Raw genomic sequence first — 22,444 nt, 5'->3', positions numbered from 1 at the left:
CAGGGATTTGGATGTCTTAAAGATTTTTTTGTCAGAGCTCCTTTTAGAAAGAGTATGCTCCAGAAGTGTAGGTGAGCCATCATTTCCTATGCCTCACTTTCACTGGACAGTGTATCAGTCAGGGTCCAGTTAGAAGAAAGGAAAACAAGCCAGGTATTTCAACAGAAAGAATTTGATATAAGGGATTGGTCTGACAGGCATGGGAAGACTGAAAAGCAAAAAAACACTGAGATAAGTCAGAGAGTAACTACAGAAAGCATGGCTCACCCCTAGGGCTATGGGGACAAAGGGGCCCAAGCTGGGATTGCTGGAACCTCGCATGTGGAGCAGGGAGTCTCCATGGAGCTGCAACACAGATCTCTGAGGAGGGGGCGCTGTGCTGTACTTCATAGGAAGACTCTAACCCCTGAAAAGGACATGTGCCTGGCTGGTGTTGGTATCTCTGAAGGGCATGATGAAGCTATGACTGCTTCTGCCACAAAAAAAAAAAAAAAAAAAAAAGTTCTGAGTGACTCAGTCAGTTAAGTGACGGATTCAATTTCAGCTCAGGTCATGATCTCATGGGTTGTGGGATCAAGCCCCGTGTCAGACTCCTTGTTCAGTGGGGAGTCTGTTTCTCCCTCTGACCCTCCCCCTGCTTGCGTGTGTGTGCTTTCTCTCTCTCAAAATAAATAAATAAAATCTTTTTAAAAAATGCTGCATAATGGAACCACCTGCTGCAGCCAGAGTGAAAAACCATCACTGAGAAGACTGTGAGTGTATCAGCAAGCAAACCCAAAGGATCGTGACCTTGGCCTCTGTCCAGCTTTGCAGTGTCCCTCTAGTGCCCCCTACTGGTAGAGCCTGGCATGGAGCCAGCTGACGAGGAGAAATGGCGTTTGCACAGTCCCAGCCCCAACCTCAGAGAGCCCACGGTAGAAAGGTAGATTTAGGGCTGAGAGACAATAGCCTGATAATCAGACAGCCATCATCACATTTTAAATTTTTGTTGGTCATCTTTTCAAAACCAGTGATTCAAAGCAGACTAAGTAAGACATTGGTTAACATCTTTTGATGATTCAGTAGTTTTATAAAACATAAAGATCTGATTTCAGATCCAACTGGCTCTTCTCTAAAAACAAAACACCAAATTACAGCCGACAGTTATTTGAAGCGCTTCCTCTGTGTCAAGCACTCTGCTCAGCAGGCTGTGTGGGTTATCTCGGTTAGCCCTCATTTTACAGAGGGGAAACCTGAGGCTTGGGGAAGGAAGCACGGTGGTCAAGGTCACAGCTCAAAAAAATGGACGTGAGATTTGGGCAAGCAGACTGCCATCAGAGCCTGAGCTCTCAGCCATGTCTCTGTGCTGGTTCCCCATCTCCTTTGCCATTTAGGTGACACACCTGTTGTTCCTCTGGCCATGCCATCGGGATAAACATAACAGCCCCAGGCTCTTGCAAGAGTCTTTTGCTTCTCCATGCTGTGGGGCCACTTGACAGTTAAAGACTATGTTCCCACGCGGAGCGCTCAGCACGTCAGTAACCAGACTCCTAACAGTGAGGTCCAAAATGGGCTCTAGGCCCCCAGATTTTTGTCTTTAGCAAACAATCACAGAATACTGGAATGGCATGAAAGATCCTTACCAGATGTCTGAGTCCCTCTGTAACATCTCAATGAACAATTGGTTGGATCGCATTTGAACACTTGTCATGACTTGTACTATCCCACTGTATAATGCAGTCTCCCTGTATCTTCAGACAGCTCTAGTTAATAAAAAGTTCTTATTTGCAGAGAGTTAAAATCTACCACTCTATAAGTTCCACCCAAGATTTCTGATCTTGCTCTTTTGGACAACCCAACTTTACAAATGCTTGAAGGCAACCGTCACATCGCTCTTCCCTAGTGTGGTGAGGAGCTCATGTGACTTTGGGGGTAGCAAAATTCTCAAATAATATAGCAAACGGGTGAGCAGAACTTTGATTTTTATTGGAGTAGACATGCACAGAGGAAGGCTTCTTGGCAGTTAAGAGCACAGGTTTTAAAAGCAGACAGATCTGAGTTCCAGTCCTAGCTTGATCATTTTCTACCTATAACCATTTACTAGCTCTGCAGCCTTGCACAAAGTGTTTACCTTAGTGGGGATGCTAGTACCTACCAGAAAGTGACATTACGAGGATTCAGTCAGCTAAGGCTTGTAGGTGCTTGCCTCAACCACATAGTAGATGTTCAATAAATGAGATCTATAAAGTATATTGATGAGAGGCACTAGTTTTATTTTGCATATAAGTTGTGAAAATGTCTTTTTATGGCAGTAATTCTTATCTAAAGATCATCCTATTCCATCCCAAAAGATCAATTTTAGAGTTACATAATAGACTATTCTCCAGGCAACCTTAGTCCACTGAGAAAACTGAGATATGTAACATTTGGAGTCTGAAGACCTGAGTTTAAGACCTGGTCCAGACTCTTACTCTGTGATCTTGAGTAAATTGTCTGAGCCTTGGTTTCCTCACTTAACAAAAATGCACTAACATAGCTAAAATGTCCATCATGAACTACTGTGGATCAATTAGAGGTGACAGATTAGAACATAAAATAATGTGGAGGGATCTGATCCACTTTTTTCAATAAAAAAGTGATTAGCAGAATGAGAAATTTAACAATGCCATTTATGTAAAATCAAAACAACTACACACAACATATAACACCCATGGAAACGATAGAAATCCAGTGTATTATAATGATTGCCTAAGAGAGGAAGAGAATACAAGCAAGTTGGAAGAGAATGCAAGAAAGAACTCAAAAAGGAATCAAAAAAAGATAAAAGGGGCCTTAATAAATAAATGAATGAATGAATAATAAATGGATAGACAGATGCTAACATGGGAGTAACGATGCTGCCTTACCTTCCTCAAGAGGTTATTCTGAGGATCTGGTAAGATTATGCACAGGAAAGCAAAGTTAATTTACTGTTTCCATTATGCTTTCCACATTGAACAAATGAGCTGAATGGAGATAAAAATTCCCCATTGCTCTTCAGCAGAAAGCTGCCAGCAGGGCAGAGCCCAGGAAACCTGGCCCTGATCTTAAGATGGCTATAAGATGACATCAGAACTCTTCATGACGGAGGGCAGGCTCTCCCTCACTTCTGGAGACGCCGCTTGATGGCACAGATAGAAGCATCAGATGCCTCTTCCCATGGATCCTTTGCAAATGGTCCACTCGGGCCCTCGGAAGAAGAGGCCCAGGCAAATGGGCACCTCAATGGTCTCTCCTCCCCATGACATCAAATTTCAGGATTTGGTCCTCTATATTTTGGAGAAGAAAATGGGAACCACCCGCAGAGCCTTCCTCATGGAGCTGGCACGAAGGAAAGGATTCAGGGTTGAAAATGAACTCAGGTAGGACACCACTGATTTCACTTTGTGAAAAAGCAGGGCTTTTGTGAACAACTTCTTCGGAACCCAAGGAACCTATGTTTTCTTCCATATATAGAAGACGTGATATTCCCACTGGGAAAATGGGTTTGAAATCAAAGAACACATTCGAGCCAACTAATTAAGGGAAATAAGATGAGTGGGGACTAATATAATTATGCTAAAACTAGTTGGCACCAAAAGATAAGGTTTGGGGGTTTGTTTTGATGTTGTTGTTGTTGTTTTGCTGTTCACCATTATGAGATGAGGTATTCAGAGATGATAACAGAAGCTAAATTGGAAAATTTAATGCTGAAACCACTTAATTTTGTTCCTGACTAAATTGGACAAAACCCCACTGAGTTCAATCAAAAATTTTCAGCTACTCTGAGGCAGAAAGAATGGTTTGGTTTCTTGGCAATTAAACTAAATCCCTGGCTGTGCTGAGGTGACCAGTGTCTGTGATGGGCTAGGATGAGAGACGGTGGCTGGGTCTCCATAGGCACCCAAATGTGGCCTTGATCATGCTTTTCTGAAGAACAGTCCTGTGGGGTTCTCAGAGCAAGGAGTGCTGGTTAAAGATTCAGGGATGGCTCTGTGCAGGGCTGGTAGACATGGTGCTGAGAGTGATGAGGTCAGAGCCCAGACAAAAATGCAACTGAAGCCACATCTTGGGCCACTTAGACTCGTTCACTCGCAACCGCACTCATCCCAGCAATTAGCCTGGTTGTTTTTCTGACTGCTACATTAGCTCTTCACTGGTCTCCACTGGATGGAAGAGAAGGCAAAACAAAATCCAGAAACAAATGCTATTAAAACCTTGACCTAAGTAGTTCCAAACAGAATGGCCAGGGGGCTTGCAGCAGATAAAGGATGGTCAGTGTAAGTGGCTGGGTTTGATTGTCCAAGGAATAGACTGACCACAACTTTCTCAGGAAAAACTGTGAGAATTCTATGTGAAAATAAATTTTTTTATTTTAAAAATAGTCTTTGATATTTAAAAATAAAATTGACAAGCATTTCCTGCTGAAGAAATGCCAGCTTCAAATTGCTAGAGAAACATGGGTCAAAAGTCAATAATAAGATATTATGATTTTCAAAATATTCATAATTCATATGAAGAGTCAAGGTCACAGAAACATTTTATTTTTTTACTAAAATGCCCTATTCAGAAATTCCCAAGTCTCCAGGGGTCTCTCCCCCATCTGATTTTTCTTGGTGTGTTCTCCTTTCCCCCTCTCTGCCTCTTGTTTTCATTTTAACCCCTTATCTCACTTGGGACGTTAAGCCCCAAATCTCAACCTCCCTTCCATGCAATTGTAGATTTCATCTGTTAAATCTAACTCATCTCACGGACTTACGTAAAATGATGGAATTAGGGGAAGAAAAGATGACATAGGTAAAGAGGGCCAAACCCAGATATTTTTAAAAAAGGAAATTAAAAAAGAAGAAATGAAAAGGCTCAGCAAATATGGAACTGCTTTTTGTGGTAAAGAAATTTGACAAGCACCAGGCAGGAAGGCGACACAGCCAGATGGTCAAGGTACCACTTACATAGAAAGCTCTCGTCGAAACGTCCACACTTCCAGCAAGGGCTGAATAGTTACAGGCACCACTACAAATACAGACATGGTGGCTGAGGCAGGTACTTGTAGACACACGGGAGGCAGATTTCTTCTTTTGGCCACAGAGCCAGAGAGGCGGTTCTGGTTGTCCGGTGCCTACTGCTAAGGACCAAGCCCAGCTGCTCAGGCTACAGACGAAAGTGATACATGGTGAGCAAACGGCTGCCATGCGTATGATGGTGGCAGAGCTCCCGGGCTGACAGCCCAGAAGACACATTAAATACAAACGTGTATGACAACTCAAAAAGAAACCACAGGAAGCAGAAGTCCCAACTCTCAAACGGAATTTGTGTGCATAGATACATAGACTTTACTTGGAAAGGGCAATAGAAATTGTGGTAGGGGAATATCTCTAGATAAGAAGTCTAGAGAACTCTAATTCTGGCTCTGACCCTTCCCAGCATGTAGTGTGGGGCCAGACCCCCTCCCCACTCTCTGAACTTAGCTTTCTGAAAAACAGTTTGTCCTATCTGAGGTAATCACCAAATGTGATGATGGATGTCAGTGTGCTCTGGTAAATTAAAAAGTTATACCAATGTAAAGTGTGATTGTCTTCTTGTTAAAGAGCTTGATCCATTCACCTTTACAGCAAAACCCTAATGAGAGGATTCTGTTTCCACAATATGAACTAGGTTAGATGATAAAAACAAACAAAACAAAGACAGGAAGGAAACCCATCAAAATGTTGTAAGTGGTTATTTTGTGAGGAAGGGATTATGGTCGCTTTTATTCTCTGTGTTTTCCAATTTTTTTTTTACAATAAGTGTATATTTTAAATAAAAATGAAGTTGATATCTAAAAGAAAGGATACTTCTCAATAGTGAAGACTATACCCTCCTTTTCTAGTATATAAGATTCAGAGAAAGAGGAGCTAAAAATATATATGTGCTCTGAAAATGGGCAGCAATCTCTATAGTTTCCAGAACATTCTTTGGCTGCCAGGAGCATTACATTTGAGGAAAAATGTAACTCCTACTTTTACCTGGACCTGAACCCATAGCTTAAAATGGTACACCTGAATCCACTGAACTATCTGGAGCTATTTCATTCCTCAGCATATGCACACTATATCTTATATTTAGAATTGGTTTCACTTACATTATGTTATATTAATGTTATATTTCAGAAGACATGCTAGTCAATATCCCATAGGAAGCTGGGTCTTAAAACAGAAATCAGGGGAGATGTCAAGTCATTTGAGGCGTGCACATTCATGAAAAGGATACTGAATTTTATTCCATGGCCAGCATTCTAAATTTTAGAGCAACTTCATAATCCTCAAATTATCTAGGTCAAGGCAGAGAAGGATGAGAATCTAGTGCTTGCCATGTTCTTATTTCATCCCTGGTTTCAGCACTTTGAGCTATTTTAAAGCTCTGTCATCAACCCTCCTCTATGAACACAGTAGTGAAACCCACTATGTCTTGACCTAAACCACTGATGTCGAAGAAGAAAGAGCTGTGGCTAGAAAGGGTGGCACCCAGGGTGCACCGCCCAGCAGCCTCACACTCACTCAGGTCCGCTGCTAGAGCAATAGAAACCCACCGGACGACACTTCTGTGTCATTAGTCACACATTTGTCTCCTTAATTCGTCCACAAGAGTACCCTTGGAACATATTGTCTGATAAAAGCAAGATGTACCCCAACCTTGAATCCCTTCTCCCTATACCTCTCTGCGCCTAAGACCTAAGACCCCGGAAACCCTCCTAGAGGACGGAACTTCCTCCCCAGTACAGGGATGTAATCCATGGCATAGGGCTGCCCCAGCTCTGCCACTTGGTTTTACTTCTAACCTCATCCAGTTACTCCTCCCTGGCTCCCCAAGGGCAAGGGCATCATGGGGGCCATACTGTAGACCTCAACCTTAGACCTTTGACATTTTTGTTATACATAGTGGCTTCAGGAAATATTTGCTCAAAGAATGATTTATCTGGTGAATTTAAAACCAGCCAAAGGAACTTGTGATTACCAAGATTAATTTTTGTAATTAAATTTTTTCTATGATATACCAGTATTACTTTTGTAATCAGCAAAATAATAAAAGACTTTATAAATTCAAGAACATGCATTGTAAGCTCTAGTCCTTCTCTGGTCCAACTTACTTCATGTTTCAAAATCTGTGGACTTTAAGTTAATGTTCATAATCTCATTTAAGGTGGGACAAAAAAATTAAGGCAAGACCCTCTCATTCTTAGGTATGTCAGAGTTGGAAATAGAAACCTATCTATTGGTGCTAGTTAAAGCGTGAGATAAAACCTAATAAAACTGCTTTGATTTTTCTATGTCAGGGATTCGCAAACAAATCAGTTGCTAAGGGAAATTGGCAGGAGGGTTCTTAAACAGTAAACAGCTCGGTTTAACTGTAAATTACTATTTAAAGTCATTATTTACAGGGTAAGTCCTACATCAGAGGGGAAGAATTGGGGATGATCTCTCTTGGGAAAGAAAACCATTTTAAAGACAAAGATAAAAGCAGGTGACCATCGGGAAGGCTGGGGAAGTCAGATTGGGGGTCGATCTGTCTTCAGGCAAAGAGGTTGCTGCCTCTTTCTTCATGAAGAATTTTTCTAATTGTACTGTGAGGCAGGACCAACTAGGTAAAGAAAGACAGGAACAGCGAAGATACAGGTATCAGAAAAAAAAAGCAGAACCAAAATGTGTGAGTTAATTCTTTAACTCAGGGCTTTCTGGACATGTGAATGCCACATTCATGATTCTTATAATATCTTTCACCAGATGTGTTATTATAGACTTACTGTGTTTCCTTCAATTATCTCTAAGATGAATTGTTAAAAATAATTTAGTCTTGTCCTAAGGAATAATATAAAAACTGTGAAACCCATAAAAACCATGGGTCTGATATGCATAATTTTAACATGTAGATATAAATAAATACATATGCCTTTTTAGTGTTCAGCTGTGTACCCACTAAAATGATCTCATGTACCTACAGAGAAATGAGTACAATGTTGGAAACATGGCTGCCATTGAGCCGAAAGTCCAGTGTGGGGGCAGTTCAAGAGAGATTTTTCTCTACAGCAGCATTTCTCCAAGTATAGTTCTTGGGCTGTGGGGTGGTTTGGAAATATGGTTGCTCCCAAGGAGAGGCAAGGACTATTCCCTGTTCCCTCGTATCTGGGAGGGCTTGTGACTGCTTCAACCAATAGACTGACACTATGTGACTTTTGATGCTGGGTCATAAAGGGCCCTGAGGCTTCTGCTGCTCCCTGGCTCTCACAGCCTCCCATAAAAAGTTTGAGTCCCTCTGAAGAGAGGCCACGTGAAAGTGCTTAGGTTGACAGATGTGGGAACCCAGCCTCCCTGCCATCCTCACCAAGTGCCAGACATGCTGAGCCATATGGAGTGTCATACCTCCATCGGTACCATACCCAACAGCAGCCTGGATTCTTGACCCACAAAATTGTGAGGTATAATAAAATTGTTGCTCTTTTTAAGCCATTTTGGGAGAGTTGGTTATGCACCAATGAATAACTAGAACGGACTATGTGAGAATTAACAAGGGAGCATATTCCTGGGCTCTAGGTAAGACTTATTGAATCTGAATCTCTGCTGACAGGGCCCAGGCACCTGGATTTTAATCCAGCTTCTTGGGTGTCTCTGGTAGACACTAGAGTATAGTTCCTTTAGAGCTATTGATCAATTCATTTATTCATTCCACCAGTGGTCTCTCTTTTCACTGTTGCTATGAATCTGGCCATGTGCTGAGCACCAGGCATAATTATCACCCAGACGATAACCAGACAGATGACAACACTGTCCCTGCCCTCAGGGATGCCAAGGACCACACCAAGCACGTTTCAGTTGAGCACTAGTTGAAGGAGAAGGCCCGGAATCTTTTTCCCTGTGAGAAGCTGAGAGACAAATCCTAGTTCGGAATTGTTACAAGCCCTCCCAAACCTAGTCCAAGACATCAGTAATTGGCCCTGCTAAGAAACTAGGTGCACTTAAGGAATTGAATCCATTGATATTTTGGGAACAGCCATCTCTGCAGCACCTTGGGGTCTTTGAGAGAGGTTTAGGGCTGCTGTCTGGGGCTTCTGTGATCTTAGTATAAGAAAAAAGCCCAGGACTCCAGGGCCAAGGCAGGTACCACCTCAGCCCCAGACCCAGGTTTTGCCCTTAAAAATGACATTCATGTGTATTTCCCCACTAAGTAGAAAGTGATGATAGATGGTTCATGACGAAAAATGGAAAAACATAGAAAAAAACTTAAAAAAACACAACACCTCACTCAGGGGTCTAACCACAGTCTAGTAGAACGTTAAGGGATTGCTTGAGTCATGCACAGCTGGGTTTGAATCCTGGCTTCACGGAGCCTCCACGAGCCTTGGTATTCTCATCTGAAATGATATCGCCCTTAGACTTGTGAGGACTGAGTAAGAATACACACACACGTGTGTGTGTGTGTGTGTGTGTGTGTGTGTATTTTTTCTAGCAGTTTGACTCCAAACTGGAGTTTTCTTCTCGGGTCTTTTCTTTTGGGTATGCCTTCTGGGTACATTATATTGTTGGTGGAGCCTTTTTCTGTATTTTTTCTAGCAGTTTGACTCTTTCTGGAGTTTTCTTCTCGGGTCTTTTCTTTTGGGTATGCCTTCTGGGTACATTATATTGTTGGTGGAGCCTTATACAGCACCCCCGCCTCGTCCCCAGGCGTTCTGGCTGCTCTGTAAGAGGCAGGGCCGGGTCCAGAGACATCCCCAGTGAAGAGAGAGTGGTGGCGGGGCAGGGGAGGTAAGAGTGGATGGCGAAGGGCCTGAATTGGGAAGATGAGCCCCAGAGCTTCAGCACATTTGCCTCTCTGCAAGGTTTAGGTAAAATTCAGAGCTCAGAGAGCCTGACAGCATCCCTATGGCTTCTCCATCTTGGTGTGTGGCTATGGCAACTGTTCTTTCAGATTTCCTGGGACAGCTGTCTGTGTCTTGCAGTCTTAATGATGTCCACATGCTATTGGACATAAATACCAAACACAAATTTCACGTGGCAGCAGCAGGGACAGTGTGGCCAATAGGAAGTGGTACCAGGTCTCTGTTTCTGCCCTTTGGAGGGAATCAGGGTTTTTATCATGACGCTACCCTTCCAGATGTTCTTCCTCCTGTGGAAAGGAGCAACACTCTCCACCACTGTGGAAGAAGCACAGAGTCACAGTGGGGTGGCTCAGTTTAGCCCAGCACACAGGGTTTGGATTAACATAGAACCCGCATTGAATCCCTGCTCCACCAATTATCAGCTGGGTGAATTTTTGATGTCTCCAAGGTCTCTTTTCTCATTGTTAGATGGGGGTGATAATACCTATTCCACAGCATTACTGACACTTAGATGAGGGTATGCGTGAAATGTGCCTACCGTAGGGTCTGGCACATCGTGATATTCCCATATTATTAATATTTCCAGTATTGGTGTGCTTAGAGCAGAGAGAAAATTATTCTAGCAGCAAAAAGACAAAGAGTTGCCACAACAGGGCACTAGGAAATTGTCAGCAGAACACACAGGAGGCAGCCGCTCTCCTTAGTAGTGCTATTGCTAAGGGCCCAGAGCTGAAAGTGAGCAAACGCACAGTCAGAGATGGTGAATGGTGTGCAAAGGGCGTGTGGTGAGCCCGATGCAGGAAGCACAGTGTGGTCCAGATGCAACTGGCCACCAGGAGCCCATTGGCCCAACTCAGGCAACGCAAGAAGATGGGCAATGTAGACTGGGCTAGAGCAGAGATTATTCTCAAGACGAGGTTTCTGAAGATTTGTGCTGAAGGATCCGTTTTCAAAAACTTCATTACGGATCAATGCTTTTATCAAAAAACAACAAACAAGAAGCTACTGTGATGGTGTCAAGCTACAATGAAAGTGTCTAAATGCTGACTTTCAATTCCTGTGCTTACCTTGTGGGAACCAGGGACAAGCAGTACTGAACTCTGGGTAGCACCATGTGGATGGCTGAAGAGGTCCTGTTTGATTTTGTATGTGTGCTCTATTATTGTCGTTCTTGTTGTTTGGTTTGCTAATTGCTTAATGACCAGGGGCTAGAAGTACAAATCAGAGTCTTCTTCCACAGGATGTATGGCCTGCTTATTTGCAAATGTGCTTAAATGAACTCTGTGAAAAATGCATGTGGTTCTCATCCAATAGTGTGAGCTCAGACATTGCCATGCTGTCCCAGGGGAAGCCACAGTGGGGGTGGGGATGGCAGGAGAGTGGATAGGAAGGGGCTTGAATTTGGAAGTTGAGCCCCAGAGCTCCCCCTCAGTACACCCTTCTCCCCTGAAGTTAAGACAGAACCTTAATACTAACTGTAATACCAAGTATTATGTCATAACTAATATAATAATAAATTTTCCCTCCAAAGGGCAGAAGTCTAGAGGGAATAACACTTCCTATGTAGCTCTATTAATCCTTCTGTTGTCTTCCTAAAGTCTTTACATAAAGAACCTTTCAAGAAACTTATTACAAATCACTTTTGGCATGATGAGGACTTAGAATAGGGACACAGGGAGCTGTCTTCCCCCAACTCTTGTCAGATGTGGTTTCACCACGAAGTACTTCTGCTTTGGCCCGCTGCATGCCCTGCCATCCAGATGTCTCAGCTCTGACCTCCAGCCCCAGCTCTCTCCCAGCACCAGTCTCACATCCCAACTGTCAACCGGACATTCTCACGTGGACCTCTTGCCACCCTTCAAATGCAGCATGCCTGAAACAAATTTCATTTCCACTCCCCACCCCAAAGAGACAACTTCCTAAATCCCTATTTCTACTAAAAGAGCTCTTACTTTACTGTGATAGATATGGGAAAGTAATATTTGTTCTCTGCTTCAGCTTTTACAGGTGAACTAATGCCAGAGGCCCCTCCTACATCTCCTTTGCCTTCCTTCCTGGTGCTACAAGAGCCAGACTGGGTTAGAATCATCTTGCATGTGGTCATGGTTTCATTCTAAGTAGCTCCCAACCCTCCCCACCCATCACTCTCCCCTCCAAATCACTGTGTAGGCCAGATTAGCCTTTTTAAATGACACAGTAAGGCTACACAGGTTCTGCTCATAAAAGGTATCCCACAACCCCAGAAAATAAGATCCAACCTCCTCAACCAGGCTTCTTAGACCTTCTATAACATGGTTGCCCCAACCAATTCAGCCACATCTACAACTGCTTCCCAGCAAAACTCTTCACTCTGATCCAGGCCATTCTCCTACTTTCCTTCTGGCCTCTGAACCTCTTCTTCTAGGAAGGCCCAAAGTTCTGCCTTCCAAGTCCCCATTCCTCCCCATCCATCAAGACTGGACACAAACCCTCCTTCCACAAAGCCATCCTGCCTCTCCCAGCTCATACCAGCTCTTCTCCTTCTCCGCATACCATTTACAGATCTTGTCCGTGCCTCGTGTCTTGTCATAACATATCGTTAACTGTCTTCTTCACATAAGACACTAATGTCCAGAAACTTCCCTTTTCTTCTTCGGTACCCAACTTCCTACCACCTCCCCCACCACCACCGCTGCCGCCGCCACCACCACCACCACCACAAGGAAGCTAGGGCTGTGAATGTAACAGTGAACCAAAAATACCCAATGAATCCAAGAGTCAATCCAAAAAAGGAGAAGGAGAAAGAGGAAGTCAAGGAAGAGAAGTGGGAAAGAGAAAAGAATTCTATTTTTCTCTTGGATGCCTAGATATGCATCTTACTATCTCCCAGATTCATAGATTATTTGAATGGAAAGAGCCTTAAAAAACATTGCTTTCAATGATATGATGCTAACTGTGAAGACTTATTAAAATCAGAAATAACATCCTTGACCCAGAAAGAGACAATCAAAAAGGATAAATATCATTTACTAGCTGTGTGACCTTCAGAGTGTCATGTAAACTCTGCTTTCAGTGTCGCCGTTTTTGAAGTGTGAATTACACGACACCTCCTTGAGGAGCTTTGGGAGTATTAAGTGAGCTGATGGGTGTAAGGGACCTGGATAGCGGGGTAGTGCTGAAACATGGCATGTGCTCAGTGGTTACGGGGGAAATCTTCCCACCTACCTTCCAACACCAGGCTGTGCTCTGAAAACCATGTAAAGCAGTATTTCCTTAATGCGGGTCACCATCTGTTAGCGGGTTGTGAGATCAATTTAATGGGGCGTTACAAGCATATCTACATGTATCTCTTTCTATTTTAAGTCACGATATAAAATGTATTTCTCACTGTGCGGCAGAGTTAGACAGTGGGAGAGGCACCAGACTGCAGCCCTCTGCAAGTGAAAACGAACTAGCACACAAAGCCACATGTGGTGGGCTTGGTGCTGCGTTATGAGCAGTTTCATCTCCCACCTTCTCTGGACTTCGGTTTCCCGTTGACACCACAATCTTATTAATGTTTTCTTAATTTTTCTTGCTTCCGACATGTAACACGGACCACTGTGGCTGCACTAATTAATACAGAATTCCTTTTCATGGAGGCCTAAATTCTCTGTGCCTACAATCAGGTCTAGCATGCTTTTTGCATGCATTTTTCTTCGTCAGACAGAATGTGCTGAACACCTTGAGGAAAGAGGAGCGCTTCTCCTTTGAAATTTAACTGGTGACATTGTCTTGCATTCTGCAGTGATTCCATCACCCACATTGTGGCAGAAAACAACTCTGGCTCAGAGGTCCTGGAGTGGCTGCAGGTACAGAATATAAAAGCCAGCTCACAGCTAGAACTCCTCGATGTGTCCTGGCTGATAGAATCCATGGGAGCAGGAAAACCAGTGGAGATGACTGGGAAACACCAGCTTGTAAGTGTTATGGTTGTGATTTTCTTTGCCCCTCGCTTGATGATTAGGAACATGGGCTGTGGAATCAACAGACCTGGGTTGGACCCCAGGTTTCCTGCTTACTCCCTGTGTGACCTCGGGCAAGTCACTCAGCTTTTCTGAGCTTCCGTTTCCTCCTCTACAATGTAAGACAGCAATAGTACCCACCTGACAAGACGGTTGTGAGAATGAGGGACATAATGCAACGTGCTCACCACAGAACCTGATCTACAGCACCTAAGAAATGGTAGCTAGTTTTATGAGCAAAACTATACACAAATATTTAAAAATGTGGAAGCCTTGATGTTCTGGTAGCCAGAAAAGTAGAGGGCTCCTATTTTTTTTTTCTTACTATGCTCATTCACAAGGAAAAATAAGGGAAGTTGGACTCTTAATTCCAAGTCCTTCGCCATTAATGCTAGAACCGTCAGGAAGGTTCAGACCATGCCTACGTAAGTTCGTGGAAAAGGAAAATGGTACTTAATTGGTTGTTCTTTTTCAGGCTTATTTTTCTTGATGCAAAAATATGACATGTTAACTGTAGCAAATCTGAATATTAGAGATGCATATAACATAAACTTTGACTCTCCTATAATTTTATCCTCTCTCCAGAGACAGTTGCCATTAATCTGCCAATTTTTTCTTCATAATATCTGTTATTATTACTATCGCTTGTTACTAAAAGTGGGTGCTTATGCATTTGTTTAGGTGAGAAGAGACTATTCAGCTAGCCCTAACCCAGAGCTCCAGAAGACTCCCCCACTTGCTGTAAAAAAGATCTCTCAATACGCATGTCAGAGAAGAACCACTTTAAACAACTGTAACCACATCTTCACGGTAAGGGGCTTTACAACAACACGCAGAGCAAACCAAGGGCTTGCAGCTTCTTTCCATGGATCTACAAATCCAATTATGAAATTTTCTGAAAAATCTAGGAACGATTTTCCCACACTCACTCACCCCCCTCGCCTGATCTCTGGTTCTTCTTTTTGTCAAGAATGGATCTACTTCTGTCATAGAAATGGACAAATACATTCGGAAATATACGTATATTCTTTAGAGATGGTCAATTACTATTTATTGAAAGTTGACACTTTTGGGCACAACAGTTGTCAAAGGCAAGTATTCAGAAAAACCAAATACTGTAATCAGTCCAAAACATAGTAAGAGCAAGTTACAAAGGAACAACAATAATGCGTAAACAGCCCTTCCTGGGTAACCAAATGATTGAGAGACGGCAGATGTGAATTATCACCTTTCTGATCTTAACCAGCTTGGACAAGTCAGTTCCTCTCTCTGAGCCTCCAATATCCTTAGCTAGATTGTCTCTGAAGCCCCACCCAGCCCTGAAGTTTGGCAATTATGTTTCAAATGACCCTAACAAGCCCCAAGCTGCTAGTCCTCCAGCCTAGAGAAAGTAGTCAGGTGGTTAAAACATGCAGTTAGTGTATCAAATACAAAATTCCACCCCACATGTGCAAGGAAGACCAGGCGACTGCAGTACTGGGCACAGGGGCATGATACCACACAGCTGCAGTACCGAAATGCAAATGCACCCTACCTTAAACAACCTGCCTTGGGTCTGCGTCACTACGATCACATCCGCTCATTCATTCAGTAAGCCTATGTTAGGGGCTGAGTTTTCCGTCCAAGTGAAGCGATGAAAGCACCCGGTGATCAAGGCAGAATCCTGGCCACAGGCTGGTGGGCAAGTCTGTAAGGAAAGAGGGCAGGGTCTTGCTGGGTGATGACTAGTAGATGCAATAAGCATGAGATCAGGCTTTGGTTAAATCATTCCTGAATACCGAATGGCATCGAACTCAAAGTTTCCTTAGGACGCGCTCTGTGACGTGTCTTTTCAATTCAATTCCTCTCATAACAAGGGAGGGGTGCAAAGATATGGGAGACCCAATCTCACCTGTCAGGAGGTATTTCAACTGCTAGCTCAGGGGCTGGGAACAGACCACGGTTTGCTTATCTGGTTTCATTCTTCAGGATGCCTTTGAGGTACTGGCTGAAAACTATGAGTTTAGAGAAAATGAAGTCTTCTGCCTGGCATTTATGAGAGCGGCTTCTGTACTTAAGTCCCTGCCATTCACAATCATCAGTATGAAGGACACAGAAGGAATTCCCTGCCTGGGGGACAAAGTGAAGTGTGTCATAGAGGTAAGGGCAAAATGTGATTTGTCCTACTTCCTAATATGTAGGGAGGAGGGGGAAGTAAATGCAGTTAATAGATTTTCCTGTCAACTATGTAGATGTGGGATGGGTGGATGGATGGATGGATGGATAGAATCTATACCCCAGTATTCCCACAACTGGGGCTACATGGGGCAAGCTACTGGAAATAGAACTCTCCCGTATTATTATTAATCACAGTGTCTAAAAGCTTGACAACAGGGAATGGTTCGACTTCAAACACAGGCTGTGTGAAGGACCTCAGTTCCCCTCAGGGGACGTTGCCCTCCAGAATAGAGGTGGGAGTGACCAGGCAGTGAACCTGACTCTGCATCTCTACCTGTGTGTCCCAACAAGAGAGCCAGGGATGGGGGATTATTCATGTAATAATGATGTTTAAGGATTCCCCAGCAAAGTGAGTTAGTCATCCAAGAATAAGTTTCAGCAACGTTAAGTGCGAACTAAAGTATTCAAGGAAAATAATCTCAACTCTCTTCAGAGTTAGACATCATAAGAGCTTGAGCTTGGATTGGTTTTTCAATGGGTCCAAAATTAACCTGCTCAGATGAGAAGTCCTTTTGTCTCAGCTAGTTCATATCCATCAAAAAGAAAATTATCACAAATATTTAGACATACTATTGTTGGTGTATATTTTGGTTTGGTGTTCTGTGGAGCCGGACCCTGATCATTCTGTGCCTTTGTCCCTGAGGACTGTAAAGGAGTACTCAGAATGAGCTGGGATTTCTAAGATTAGAGGAAATGTCTCGTTTTGTCCAGATTGGCTAGAAAAGCATCCTGCAGGCAACAGGCGTACATTTCCTGAACAATCAAGCTACTAGATCTGGGAATTTGAGAGCCCCAGACTGTGATTGTTCAACAGGAAAATATTTTTCAACTGTCCATGCAGGAAATTATTGAAGATGGAGAAAGTTCTGAAGTTAAAGCTGTGTTAAATGATGAACGATATCAGTCTTTCAAAGTAAGTATTTTACATGTATTTAATGAAAATGGTTTTCCACGTAATCCTATTATTTATTCTAAGGGTCGTATCAGCTTGGGCTACCATAACAAAATGCCACAGGCTGGGTGGATTAAACAACAAATATTTATTTTCTTACAGTCTGGAGCCTGGAAGCCTGAGATCCAGTGCTAGCATGGTTGGGTTCGGGTTAGGGCTCTCTTCCTGGCTTGCAGATGGCCACGTTCTCAAGTGCCCTCACATGACACACACACACAAAGGAAGCCCATGGTGCCTCTTCTTACTAAGGCACTAATCCTCTCGTGAGACCCCCACTGTCATGACCTCATCTAAACTTAATCACCTCCCTAAGGCCTCATCTTCAAATACCATCACCATGGCGGTTAAGGCTTCAACATATGGATGGAGGGGGCACAATCAGTCCAAACTGTGGTCTAGAAAGCAGATACCAAAATAAAGACGAACGCGTGAGCTTCTTGCTATGTTGTGATGAGGTACAAATTATCTTCTAGCATCTGTCACTCATGGGTGCAAATATCACAGGGACACTGGGACCATGGGACAAAACAAACCTGCTCTTAAAGAGCAAACCTGTGTTGGAGGCTCCCCACTGCCTCCTGCTCTACATCGAAACAGGGCTTGTTACCTCCCAATGTTCCCCACCTTGGAATTGCAGATGGCAGGGATTTCGGCCCATCCCTTCAGTTCCAAAGTGATGCACAGGCCTAAAAGGTGCTTGTGGGCAAGAGCCGAGGCTTGGAGTATGGACAGCCTGGATTCGAGTTCGGGTTCTGCCACTTATCAGCTGGGCAATGGTCGGGAATGCATGCAACCTACATGAGGATCCCTCTTAGGATATGCAGAGCATGAGCACGTGTAAGGGACCCTGGGACAAGAGGAGTGCCCAGCAGGGAAAGCTGTTGTCACACATGGAAGGCACAGACAACGACCATTAGAGTACATAGAAGCCTCAGCGGAGGGCCAGCCCCGCCTCCGCACTTTGTTCCATTTCGTAACACCGCATGTCAAGAGAGGACCCTCCTGAAACCAAAAGCTCTGTCCAAAGTTACCATCACCCACCCGCTTGTCATATTCATGAGAAACTGGGTCAGAAATTTCCTGCTGCGTTTTCCTAAGCCCTTGACCTTGAAAAGTGTCAATTCATTGTCATAATGGTCATTTTAGAAACTAAAGGCATGGCTTTCCCTGTTTCAGCTCTTTACTTCTGTGTTTGGAGTGGGATTGAAGACATCTGAGAAATGGTTCAGGATGGGTTTCAGAACCCTGAGTAAAATAAAGTCGGACAAAACCCTGAAATTCACACCAATGCAGAAAGCAGGTAAATTGTCTCTCCTACAGATCTCCTGCTGTTGCCAGGGCCGGCCAGGTGGTGGCAGAGCTGAGTCAGCTGAATTTCAGCTCCAGCCGTGGCCAGCTGGGTCACTCCTTTGTGCTCTTTGTTGGTACTATGGTTAAAAGCACAAGCTTCTGGAATCAGACAGACCTGGATCCAAATCCTGACTCCAACACTTGGCGGCTACATGATCTTGAGCAAGCTTGTTCAAGTCTTGGAGCCTAAGCTACCTCATCTATAAAAGGGGGGTAACATTGCTAGTTAATGGGGAATAAATCAGATCATGCAGGCAAAGTCCTTAGCATCGTGCCCAGCATAGAGCAAAGACGCTCTGCAAGATGGCCGCTGTCATTCTTGCATCCAGGTGTCACACCGGTTGTGACGTTGGTCTGGTTCTTACTGAACTGGCTCTAGATGTTTGGTCCTGGCCATCTCCCGAGCAGGAGAGGCATGGGTGAGGAGTCAAGGGCAGAAAATGGTCACATGAAGGTTGAGGAGTAAAAAATATTTGAGCAAACCAGAGTCACGCTGGCACAAATGTGGATCTGCTTTAGAAACTGCAAGACACCAGGAAATATAAGGGAAGGTGCGCAAATCTAGACAGGGGTTGATCTACCCACTCAGGACCCGGCAGCTTGAGAAGAGAAGACTGTGGTGAGACAGCTGCAGCCCTGCAGGACCTCCCACAGGTTGAAGGTGGTAGCTTGGGCGCTTCCATTTATGGAGGGCTCTGGTGAATTTTTTTCAATGAAGAAATGCAAAGAAAGGGTCAAAAATTTAAACATTTACTTTTAACATGCAGTAGAAATATGATAAAATTGCAGTTCGAAAGAGCAAACCCCATCCAGCAGTGTTGACTACAGCCATCCTGTTGCATATTACATCCCTGGTATTTATTTATCGTGTAACTGGAAGTTGGTCCTTGATTGATCACCTTTCTCCAACTCCTCCTGCACCCACCCTCGCCTCTGATAACCACAAATCTGATTCCTCTTCCATGAGTTTTTGGTTTTAGATTTCACACATAAGTGAGATCACGGAGTATTTGTCTTTCTCTTGACTTATTTCACTTAACATTATGGCCTCAAGGTGCATCTGTGTTGTTGCAAATGGCAGGATTTCCTCATTTTAGTGGCTGAATAATATTCATACACACACACACACACACACACACACACCCTCTTTATCCATCCACTGATGGACATTTAGGTTGTTTCCATGTCTCGGCTAATGTGAATAATGCTGCTACGAACATGGTGGTGCGTGAATCCCTTTGACTTAGCATTTTCATTTCCTTCAGATATATTCCCAGAAGCAGGATTGTTGGATCACATAGTTGTTGTATTTTTAATTTTTGGAGGAAGCTCCCTCCATGGGTCTGTAGGAATAACCAAGTCATTATCACAACTGTGTCTGAGCTTCCATCCACCACTTCCCAACTCTGAATCTTCCCATTCTCAATCTTAACACATTATCTTTGAAGAATTATAGGGCACAGTTTATTGATCAAGAAGGCTGGTTCTTCAATAAAAAGTCCTATTTGAACAGCTTGCTTTCCAGAGGGATATGAAATATAGTCTCTTTCTTAGTGAGGAAATTGTAAGTCTCTTACAAGTCAGAAAGCAAAAAGTCATTGTCACCATGAACAATTCACAACCAAGAGCATAGAGAATACATTCATCTCTGGGGAAACAGTTTGGTGATACCTGTGGTCATGTTTGCTCTATCTGGAGGCAGAAGCCCCTCCCACAGAGGGCTGGTCATTTCATGTGTCACTCTCTCCACTGACCTGTTCAACGGCCCCTCAGGATTCCTCTATTATGAAGACCTCGTCAGCTGTGTGACCAGGGCAGAAGCAGAGGCAGTCGGCGTGCTGGTTAAAGAGGCCGTCTGGGCATTTCTGCCTGATGCCTTCGTCACCATGACAGGAGGATTCCGGAGGTAGATAATGACAGCTGCTCTTGCCTCTACTGCTCTAACACCTTCAGTGGCTCCCCATATTCAGAAGTTCAGGCTTCTGGGCCTGGCACAAAGGCCTTTGGTGATCTGGTACCAGCCTGTCTCTGTGGCCTCGTCTCCTGTACCTCGTGTTTCCACCCCAGCAACCCCAAATGGCTTGTCTTTGCACACACAGAGCTGTTTCATGCCTCTGTGACTTGCACAGTCAGACCCTTCTGCTTGGACTGGCTTTCCTCAAATTGCCACCTGGCTGACTTCTCATCTTTTAAGATTCAGTTCAGATACCTCCAGGCTTGGCCAGGCAGCCTCCTCAGTGCTACCTGCCAAGTAATTTGTTTGTATGCATCCTTTTCCCCACGAAGTTTGTAGACATTAGTGCTCTGTAACAATCAGGTGCCTGGCATAGAACAGGTACTCTAGAAATACTGGCCGAATCAATGAGTAGAATGAACGAACTCTTCACAGAGGTGTATGCCATTGTTGGATGTTGAGACCTTCTTTCCAGAAACAGATTCCTTCCCTCCCACCCCTCCACTCCTCCAGCTCTCCCTGTGGCCCTCTAAACTGCTTGCCATTGGCCATCCTGGCAAGCCAAGTGTAAACTGAGGGAGCAAGTGGGAGAGGAAGATCAAATCTAAGAAAATGCCCTCAGTCAGTGTCATAATTCCGAGAGCCCTCCCTTGTATCATTTGCATGTAGTTCTTGGTTTGCTTGTCACCATGCTTGTCTCTGTATGGACGTGTGGGGTAAGTGTGCACGTGTGAGTGCAGAAGAAATAATTTCCTTTGTTATTTTTTACCCACATGTATATAATCACATAAGTACTACGTGTCATTTTTTTTCTGCCATAAAGTTTTTCTGCAAAGAGTAGAGTTTTATAACCAAGGATATTTTAAAAAAATTTATGATGAGCATGTTGTATTGCAAACCTTAAGCACAGGGCATAGAAACAAAGGTGACTTTTAAAAATTGTGAGCTAAAAATCTAATTCATTTCCATTTTATGCTTTTTTTTTGATCAGAGGTAAGAAGATTGGGCATGATGTAGATTTTTTAATTACCAGCCCCGGGTCAACAGACGAAGACGAGGAACAACTTTTACCTAAAGTGATAAACTTATGGGAAAGGAAGGTAAGAAGAAGGATCAAAAGTAGATGTTTGGACGCTCAAGCATTCCATTAATACCACTGAATTTTGCACACTATTTACCTCATAATTGTGTAATGACCATCTGACTGATTCTCAATGATCTGCAACAGCTCACACAATGCCACACGGCAGGCAATGAGACTTACCCGCCTGGGGTTCTAGAGTCCATGTGGTGAATATCTACCTTGCTTATACACACTTGTGCTGTTTCCAAAGGGGCCAAGGGTGGTATGTCTCTGTGTTGAAAATTCAGGAGCATCCATCCCCTACAGAAATGGAGAACATGCGCCGTGCAGACTTGGGAGGTGTGAGACGAGCGGCAGCAGCAGACTTACGGGTGGGGCAGGACCGCTAGGATTGGGGTAGAATCAGCCAGGTGGTGTTGCTGGTGCTTGGAACTTTCTGCCGGTCCACAACCACCTTGACCTTGTGCTGAGATGGGAAGAAGGAAACTCATGAGGACAAGCTGAGCTCAGAAGCCCCCACCCACTGAGGAGGTGAGACTTGCCCTAGGCTACCTATTGCCCGGCAGAGGAGGTGAAGGAGGAGCAGCAGCCAGAGCTGCCCGCAGGGCCCCGACTCACGTCCACTCCAGTGAGAGCTCCACTTCCCAAAGAGACCAGAGGGCTCCACCCCAAGGACCTACAGGCCTGGCAGGCTGACCAGCCTGGGCCTGGTGTTTTTCTGGCACAGCTTCATGCTTCCTGAATGACCTGGCCTCTGCTGGGTGGGGGCCAAGCTCCCTGATATGGCAGAGAGAGAGAAACCTCAGATAAAGTGAAAATAAGAGCCAGAAACACAGGAGCACCCTGGAACCAGGAGCACCAGAAGGGAGGACCCAACGTAGGAACCAGATCCAAATTCACCTGTGAGGCCATCCCCAGCCCCCTCTGTCCCTCTCAGGAGAGTGGACCCACCGCGGCCAGGGACCCCAAGAGTGAATCTCACAGGCCAAACCAGGGGAAGGCAGGACGAGGAAGAGTTAGCCCCACCTACACAGGCCCCTCTGCTCTGCTCCAGCAG

At 44.2% G+C, this 22,444-nt stretch overlaps 1 protein-coding gene across 2 annotated transcripts in view; it reads left to right on the top strand.

Annotated features, from left to right (window-relative positions):
• Positions 1-3,177: 3,177 nt before the first annotated feature.
• Positions 3,178-22,444, top strand: part of DNTT (DNA nucleotidylexotransferase) — a 28,060-nt gene continuing 8,793 nt past the window's right edge. For both annotated transcript variants that reach the window (XM_044382560.1, XM_044382559.1), the window contains exons 1-8: positions 3,178-3,380; positions 13,614-13,791; positions 14,512-14,640; positions 15,799-15,969; positions 16,889-16,960; positions 18,176-18,299; positions 20,123-20,255; positions 21,295-21,403. In XM_044382560.1, coding sequence (XP_044238495.1) covers positions 3,178-3,380; positions 13,614-13,791; positions 14,512-14,640; positions 15,799-15,969; positions 16,889-16,960; positions 18,176-18,299; positions 20,123-20,255; positions 21,295-21,403 — 1,119 coding nt within the window. The remainder of the gene's footprint in view (positions 3,381-13,613; positions 13,792-14,511; positions 14,641-15,798; positions 15,970-16,888; positions 16,961-18,175; positions 18,300-20,122; positions 20,256-21,294; positions 21,404-22,444) is intronic.

Source organism: Ursus arctos, unplaced genomic scaffold (assembly GCF_023065955.2).
Source record: "Ursus arctos isolate Adak ecotype North America unplaced genomic scaffold, UrsArc2.0 scaffold_7, whole genome shotgun sequence".
NCBI lineage: Eukaryota > Metazoa > Chordata > Mammalia > Carnivora > Ursidae > Ursus > Ursus arctos.
This window is presented reverse-complemented; position numbering and strand designations above follow the sequence as displayed.